General features: G+C 46.0%; 1 protein-coding gene and 1 long non-coding RNA gene across 2 annotated transcripts; both read left to right on the top strand.

Annotated features, from left to right (window-relative positions):
* Positions 1–1,949: 1,949 nt before the first annotated feature.
* LOC124660895 (calreticulin-like) lies at positions 1,950–4,619 on the top strand (the record flags this gene model as incomplete). Its single annotated transcript, XM_047198739.1, has 9 exons — positions 1,950–2,073; positions 2,963–3,070; positions 3,177–3,369; positions 3,463–3,721; positions 3,816–3,872; positions 4,055–4,102; positions 4,196–4,282; positions 4,374–4,431; positions 4,555–4,619. Coding segments are annotated over exons 1-9 (999 nt in total), but the record flags the coding sequence as incomplete, so codon positions are not given.
* A 5-nt stretch (positions 4,620–4,624) lies between these two features.
* On the top strand, positions 4,625–7,255 carry LOC124684044. Its single transcript, XR_006996884.1, has 7 exons — positions 4,625–4,683; positions 4,861–4,904; positions 4,987–5,048; positions 5,157–5,220; positions 6,469–6,551; positions 6,802–6,921; positions 7,218–7,255. It is a non-coding gene; the product is annotated as an uncharacterized LOC124684044 (long non-coding RNA).
* Positions 7,256–8,484: the final 1,229 nt, after the last annotated feature.

The following is an 8,484-nucleotide window of genomic DNA, read 5'->3' as shown; positions in this document are numbered from 1 at the left end:
CTCCGCGTCCATTGCCCTACCCGGGGTCTTCCCCCCGACAGTCATGCTGGACGCCTAGACGGGCGTTGCGGTAGTCGGCGAGCCCAGCGCGACCTGAAGAGGTTGGCGAGCCCAGCGGTGACCTGGGGTGGGGGCGCGGCGGCGGTACACGAAGTAGACGAGGAAGACCCAGCGGCATGACGAAGACCATGCGCGGATGGAGGTGACCCGCGCCGAAGGGGCGGCGCTGTGGTGGCCTCGGACATCGACGCGCGGGGGACGGCGAAGTAGACTGCATGGGGCGACGTCTCGGCCCGAGGGGCCGGCGTAGCTGGAGGGCACGAGTTGATGCAGCGGCGGGATACCACCAGTGACATACACGCCTTGGAAGGCGCGTCAGAGGCCGGTAGCGTGGACCAAAGGCGGCGGCGCTACGGCCCGAAGGGGCGACGCAGCGGTGGGCCCGTAGCTCGATCGGTGGTAGGCGCATGCTCGGGGACGTGCTTGGCGGAGACGTGCGCGCGGTCGGTTGATCAGACCGACGGCGGCGTTGTACGCGCCATGGCGTGGACGACGTGCCGCAGATTTGAGTCGTTGGCGACGTTGTCGGTGATGTCCCGGGCGATGACGGCGAAGACGGACCAGCGATGGAGACCGCGCGGGCGAGACAGCTCGCTGCGTCGCACGTAGGCGTCCCGTGTGTGACGCGTGCGGCCGTGCCACGCGGTTGATGAAGATGGCCGGTGCAGTCGATGCCGAGGTTGGAGTAGAGGCGCGTGATGACGATGGCGGTGGGCGACTCAATCCGATCGATGATCGGCAAAACCAAAAAGAAACGCCGGTCGAGCGACCGGCGGAGCAAAAAGAAAACCAATCTACGGATTGGAAAAAAAAAAGACTCGAGGGCAGCGGATCAACAGATCGGCGGACGAACCCTCATACGGATTGCGCAGCCCCCGGGGTAGATCATGGAGCTCGACCTCCCCGGGGGCGGCGCGGCGCGGAAGCTTGGGCGGCGGCTAGGTCAAGGAGCGTGCCGCTCTGATACCATGTAGAAGGATAGAGAGGGAGAGAGATATGCGGAATATGTTGGATGTATTATTGAGCCTCATGAGCGAGTATCTAAAGGTATAAACGATGCCCCCCATAGGGGGCTTCACAGCGATCCTCGATTCTGAGCCATTGGATCTTGCCAACAGCTCTTAGACAGGGGATCTTGGCCATCCATTCTGGACAGCAGCACTCCCTTGATCAAGCCATGCAACAGCCATGGTCTACCCGCCTGCAGCTGCGCTCGGGACCCATGTTTGTCCGGGTCCACTCGTCATTCGCATGGTGTAAGTGTTGGTTCGGTCAAGCACGACTAGAGGGTGAGACGACCAGCATGCGAAGCCTCCCTTTTCACCGTGTGTGGTACACCCGCCCAGCCACTGATTTGTGGGCCTACTTTCCGCGGGCCCCGAACGTCAGCGACCGAGTGTACGTGAGGTTCTGTGGGTGTACAGCCAAACAGTAACGCGCGGTGGCTGGGTTTGTGGTTTTGCTTGTCCGTCAGGGGCATTTTTGCCATTTCGCATCCTCATTTCGTCCTTCTCCTCCACCGCCGTACGCGCGTGGCGGATGGGAGGCGACGCCGTACGCGCTCTCTACAGCGCGGTGTCGGCAAGGCCCCTCGGCCGCCTGCTCCTACCCACGCGCGCCGTCGCCTCAGAGAGGCCATGGTCCTCACTTTCTCCTCATCTCTTCCACTTCATCCTCGCGTCCTCTCATCTTCATCTCCTCTGCCTCGTCGCTCCGCTACAGATCCACCGTCCTCCGCCGCGTTCCGTGCCCGTCGCTGCTCCTCTCACCTAATCCCCAAGCCCCCTCTCCCAAATCCCATCAGATCCCGTCCCTTCTCCACCACCCCATTTGCTGGTCACATTCTTGGATGGAGCAGCGAAGCCAGCGAGAGATGAAGGGAGGGCTCCATGGCTGAGGAGGTGGAGCTCGACGCCATGGCTGTGGAGGTGAAGCTCGACCTGGAGGACCACGCGAGGAAGATGACGAACATGGCGAGAGGCTGCCATGGATTCGCTGTACGAGTGTGTCCAAGTAGCGTGCCGGGGAGGATTTCGTCGCCGTCCTCGCACAATCCCCAGGTGCATCGCCATTCTTAGCTTGCCTTCAAATCCCCTTCCATCAACATCTCCTTATTTACTCACCTATTTTGATGTTGGAGGTGTGCACAAAAGGTGTTTGAGTAAATGCCCAAGGGCAAAACTGCTCTGTGAAGATGGCTGCAGCACTGGCAGTTCATGCATTAGAGATGGAGCGGTTATGCAGATATTATGTGCTTGAATCGCTTATTTTGGTCTCATTTCCATGGAAAAAATGTATGTTGTGGTAAGCCTTTGTTCGTATTATCTTAATTAGATATTGAGTGCCATGATTCACAGAAACTTATCGGTTAAAATTCAGCCTCCAAATTACGCATGTCATCAGTCCTATTCTTCTACTTTGTGTAAGCACTTTGGTATGAGGGAATAGAGTACGGTCTATTTCCTCATTGGGTCTAGGTTTTCATAGTACATGATTACCATGCACCATAACGTTACTTGACATTGTAATTTCTATGTGCAAAAGGTACTTATATCTTTCTGGGTGTTACATCCCAAATCTTAGATTGATTTCCTGTGTTGGGATATAACTATATAAGGAAATAGCCTTAATTCTGCTCTTTTTCATAACATAATAATTCATCATATATCGCAGAGATACTACCTCGGCTCCACAAAAATAAGCATTTTATAAAAAATAAATTAGCTTTCTAAAAAGCTTTATATTTCAGAAAGGGGTAATAATAATTAATCATTTTATAGTAAGTAATGTCTGTTTGATCACTTTGGGTGCAATTGTTTTGATTCTCCATTCCTTGTCCCCTTCTTCTGTTTTTAATTTTCCTGCCATTGTCTGAACCCCGCGAATTGTGCGTGACAAGCAGATGGGTGGGAAGATCGCTGGGTAAAATCCGAGTGGAAGAAGGAGGACGGCACGGCCGGCGAGTGGAGCCACACCTCCGGCAACTGGAGCGGAGATGCGCAAGACAAAGGTAAACGATCATAATATTTCTGTTTTTGTTAGTGTTGCCGAATTTGTTATGCTCTCTTCTGTCCGGCCTATCCTGATGGCTACTCTGTTTCTGCTACGCTGTGCAGGCATCCAGACCTCGGAGGACTACAGGTTCTACGCCATCTCGGCACAATACCCGGAGTTCAGCAACAAGGACAAGACCCTGGTGCTGCAGTTCTCCGTCAAGCACGAGCAGAAGCTCGACTGTGGTGGCGGCTACGTCAAGCTGCTCGGCGGCGACGTCGACCAGAAGAAGTTCGGTGGCGAGACCCCCTACAGATTCATCCTTGTCACAGTTTCTCGTTCGTGTATAACCCACCCATCTTGGATCGGTCGGTCGGTTGATCATCAATACCTTATCGACAATTGCAGCATCATGTTTGGGCCGGATATCTGCGGGTACACCACCAAGAGGGTGCACGCCATCCTCACCAAGTACGGCAAGAACAATCTGATCAAGAAGGAGGTGCCCTACGAGACGGACCAGCTGACGCACGTGTACACCTTCGTCCTCCGCCCCGATGCCACATACAGCATTCTCATCGACAACGTAGAGAAGCAAACTGGCAGCGTCTATGATGACTGGGACATTCTCCCTGCCAAGAAGATTAGGGACCCTGAGGCTAAGAAGGTGAGGTTTCAGACATTGCTGCTCTGACTGAGCAGCCATGGTTGCTCTGTTTTTGTTACAGAAGTAATTAATTGGTGTGTGCTGATGGTTGCAGCGGGAAGACTGGGAGGACAACGAATACATTCCTGATCCTGAGGACAAGAAGCCAGAGGTAGATTTATTTTCCGTTGGTACACAACTTATATGACGATGTTGTTGTCGTAGTATGGGTATCGATCTCTGACAAATGGCACAGTAATTGGCTAAACTCCAAATGCAATATGGCTAATACTACGTTAACAACAGTAGGTATTTAAACTTGTTTCTTGTCTTACTCTTGACTGTTCTTTGCAGGGTTATGATGACATTCCGAAGGAAGTAACTGATCCTGATGCGACCAAGGTGTGCCTATTTCTCCATTCTCTGAACCGTATTACTCTCTGTTCTGTTGCCTCCAGCTGTTAAATTTCTCACGTTGATTAATGCCTATGGCAGCCTGAGGACTGGGATGAGGAGGAAGATGGTGAATGGACAGCCCCAACCATTCCAAACCCTGAGTATAAGGGACCATGGACGCAAAAGGTATAACTATGACAGTAGGACTAGATATTCAGCTGTTCTAGAGAAGCAGCAATGTGCATAAATAAATCTGACATGAGACCTCCGCATTCAGAAAATTAAGAACCCGAACTTCAAAGGCAAGTGGAAGGCACCTTTGATCGATAATCCAGGTAACCTGAGCTTACCTAGCGGCTGCTATACATTCAGACTAACTGCTGCCCAGTTATCTTTTCTGCTCAACTAATTCAGTGAAACATCAAAGCTTATACACAATTTCTTCTTTGTTTGTGCAGAGTTCAAGGATGATCCTTACATCTACTCGTTTGACAGCCTGAAGCACATTGGCATTGAGCTGTGGCCTCCTCCGTTTATTCTCTACTAGCCAATGGAGGATGGCACATAGCAGCGCAGATCGTAATGACGTAGGCGAGCTTCCTTAAATTTCTTTGCTTCTCCTTTTATATTTATTATCCTCTATTTCTGTCATTGCTTTGCATATGGGGTCAGCAACATTTCGTTTTGTTGAAATTGCCTGGGGCTATTTGGGCTACGGGTCGTGATTATTTCAAACTTTGCACTCTAATTTTGTTTCCTTGCAGTGCCCACGAGAAGACATAAATCAGGAAGTATGCGGAGCGGTGTGGTAAGGGCCAACGGTTGCGGATCATCGGAAGTGAAACCCTTTCTGCCAATTAAGATGGATTGCTAATTCTTCTTCAATGTAGGGCATGTAGAAACACATTAAGCTACAAGCGTGCTATATTTTTCTTTCTGGACTAGGCATACGGTAATATTTTTTTCTAGAGAACATATCAGCCCTCCATGAGCTTCCTATTGTATAAGTTTTCTTTTTGAATTGATGAATATAAGTAGAAATCTTTTACTCTGTTCACAGCTAGCTTGGAGATCTACACACGTGGAAGGCTGAGGTTATTTCACCGTGCCTCTTAAAGGTTTAGGTCAGTTCAGCATGTTGGTGGAAGAACTCATACCTCACCTTTTCGCCCTTGATTTGATTATAGTACAGGCTCCTCCTATGAGACTTGCCATGCTTTTTCAGATATTTCTATGTTGGTGATGCTACCGGCAGAGACAACAATCATAGCAACACCGATATAGAATTTCCTAAGGTATGGTGAAGTAGCTATCCCTTTAGTTGTAGTGCACTACTGCTTCATTCAATTAAAACATTTACTCCAACCAACTCCTTCGAACAGATGGAATTACTTTCATCTTGACTACTTCTTTAAGGCAATCCCATTAGCTATGCAATGTCTAATTACATGTTACCACTACTGCCTTGCTATTGCTTAACAACACTACCAGAAACCTACAGGTTCACTTTCATTTGAACTTCAATGTACCCCAGATAGATATCTCTGGGAAAAATAAATATCTTTCATGCAGTACAAGAATACATGTTTCCCTTTTCAGATATCATCCATCTACATTTTGTAGCTTACGTCGAATGATTTCCAGTTGTTTTCTATCTGGTCTTTTCAGTCAAATTCAAGGACCTTGGGCCAAGGTGTGCCATTTATTAAGCCTACATTATTGCCAATACACATTTTTTTACTTCTACATATTCCACTAATGTTGTGCCACCTGGGAACGTTATACAACTCTATGCTGAGTACTTATATCTCTAAGCTGGTTCAAGTATAGTCTGAAAACGAGACCATCTTTTTTTGTGGGGGGGGGGGGGGCATCTTTTTTACGATGTCCTTATATATTCCCTTAATACTGTACCCATTCCCTTATTGTGAAAAGGAAGCTTCACATTCTTCATGTGGCGTGTTGTATATCGTTTTTGAAGTGCATTTTTGAAAAATAGTTTTTTTATAGCTTTGACAAGAGAACCGTGCTTTTGAGAAGTTCACTGTTTTTGATAAATTTTTTGTATCACCAACAACCCCTAACATCGTATAAAAATAAGCTTGGTACGGCAACCATTTATCAGGTCATACAGAAGATTTTGCATGGATATCTCTGCATTTTTGAGAAACTTAATATGAAACAATTCTTTTTTAGCGCTACGAGTATTTGATGATGCCAAGGAAACATTCTTATTTTTTAAGGAGAGATCCTACCAGATTTTATATAATTAAATATTGCACCATCTTTATTAAATTTTAAGCATGGAAAGATAACTATGATGTAATCAGGTAGTAAAGAAACTGAAATCTGCTACCTGATGTTCTCCTTAGGTGTAGGATTCAATTTGCAACTGCAGAATTTCTACGATTCAAGCTTCTGAGGTATGGCATGCACATCTGCTATTATCGAAAAGGTAGGTCCTTCCATGGTTATGTCCAAGAGATAGTTACCATCTAAATTAGGCATCACATGATCTATCCTTACATGTGCAATCAAGTTTGTTTAGTCTTTTCCATGTGAGTAGTAGACTGAAATTATGTGCCACTGTGATCATGTGACATATTTCTTACTGAAGCTTCAAACAACCTTTCATTTTATTTTAAATTTTGTAGTATAATATATAGTTGAGAGGCTACCGTGGCTGAATTAATCCCCAATCGCAGGTCCAACCATGGAGCTACCAGTACATGTGATGCTTGCTCCCTTACAAATGAACATGCGCTTCTACAAATTGGACTATGTAGTGGCTGAGTCAAATTGCTGCTGATGCCTGCAGGCTGAAGGTTGAGAGGAGCTGTCCCATCACCACTATAATACCATTTGGCTGCCAGCTTTTGATACATAGCAGATTGCCAGATCAATTAACACCTAAGATACAATTCTTCCAGCCACAACTAATAAAGTCTGATTATTTCACACAAATAAATTACACCGGAAACTATTATATTGAATCCTTAGAAAAATCAATGGCAAACTAGGATTACAGCTTCAGTCCATTTCAGAGGACCGTGTCCTCCTATCTATTTTTTATATCTTTTTAATGGTTATCTCATATGTGTTTGCACCGTTTGCTTTGCAGAGATCTCTACTCCTTTTGTTCCTGCTAAAAAGGCTACCAAATATCGTCAGACGCGGAAATTGATGGATCAGCACCTTGCTTCTGGTAAGTGAGGTATTACTTAGTTTTTTTTTCTGTTTCCTTATATGTTTCATCCCCATCCCCTTTTTGTTGTTCTAATCATTTTGGTTCTCTTTTTTAGGTCGGCGCTCAGCGGTGTGCTGCCATCGACCTATGATAAATTGAGTTGTCGTTGTCTGGGGATTTCGTTGTGATACTCAAGTGTCAGTTCGTTTCCTCTATCTTCTATTGTGTTTTTGTTCTGCTCTGTCTATTGCTTACTTTCTATTTTATCTTCACGTTGTTAGCTAATTGGCCTGGATGCACACTATGGTGGTCTTCATCTGTACTTCGTTCTGGAACGCCATGCCTTATTCATGTGTCTGTTCCTTATATTTTTTACTTCACAAGATAATGACTTTCAACTGGGTATCAAATTTACATATATTGTCATTTTTCCACCGATTTTTACTGTTGTTATACAAGATGTGAAATTCACGGGGTCGTGCGCCAAGGCGCACATCTAAATCTAGTATATAGGAGTACAAGGGACCGATTTGGAGTAGAGGACAAGAAACAAATCTATCCCTACCTAATCTATCCCTAACCGTACGTATACCAAATATATCTCTAAAAATGATGATGGGACGTGCTTAGTGTTATCTCAACATCATGGAGCTGTTAATCACTTGATCAAGCCAAGAAAACTTGTGCACAATGATGAAGGTGATGTTCAGAGATATAAAAAGGTTAGCTGAAAGAGACAGCAAACTACTTGAGATTAATTCTCAAAGTAGGAAGGGCCGTCGCTCTACTTAGAGATCACTTGAATTCGAGTGTATTCAAACATGATCGTCCCCATCCTTCATCATCGGAACTAGGTAATGCTTGTTGAAGTAAAGTTTGTTGTATTCTCAAAGTTGGGGATGGAGCATTGGTACGTTTAATGGAGGATATTTGGCTAAGAGATCCTCCTTAATGCACTAATACTTGGCTTTGTACAACATTGTGCATCGAAAGAATGTTCCGGTGGCAAATATTTATCTCAAACGCAGGGCGTTGAATGATCATAAATGTAACCAATGGGTACACTTATGTCAACGGCCAATGATGGTACATCGCTTTTGAATAATCTGGACAAATTTATGTGGAAACTTACATATTCAGGATATTTAATCTATGTACCTTGACCAGTGAATGGTCATACTAGGTTTTTACATAAATATCT

This window comes from Lolium rigidum, chromosome 1, assembly GCF_022539505.1.
Source record: "Lolium rigidum isolate FL_2022 chromosome 1, APGP_CSIRO_Lrig_0.1, whole genome shotgun sequence".
NCBI classification, from domain to species: Eukaryota; Viridiplantae; Streptophyta; class Magnoliopsida; order Poales; family Poaceae; genus Lolium; species Lolium rigidum.
This window is presented reverse-complemented; position numbering and strand designations above follow the sequence as displayed.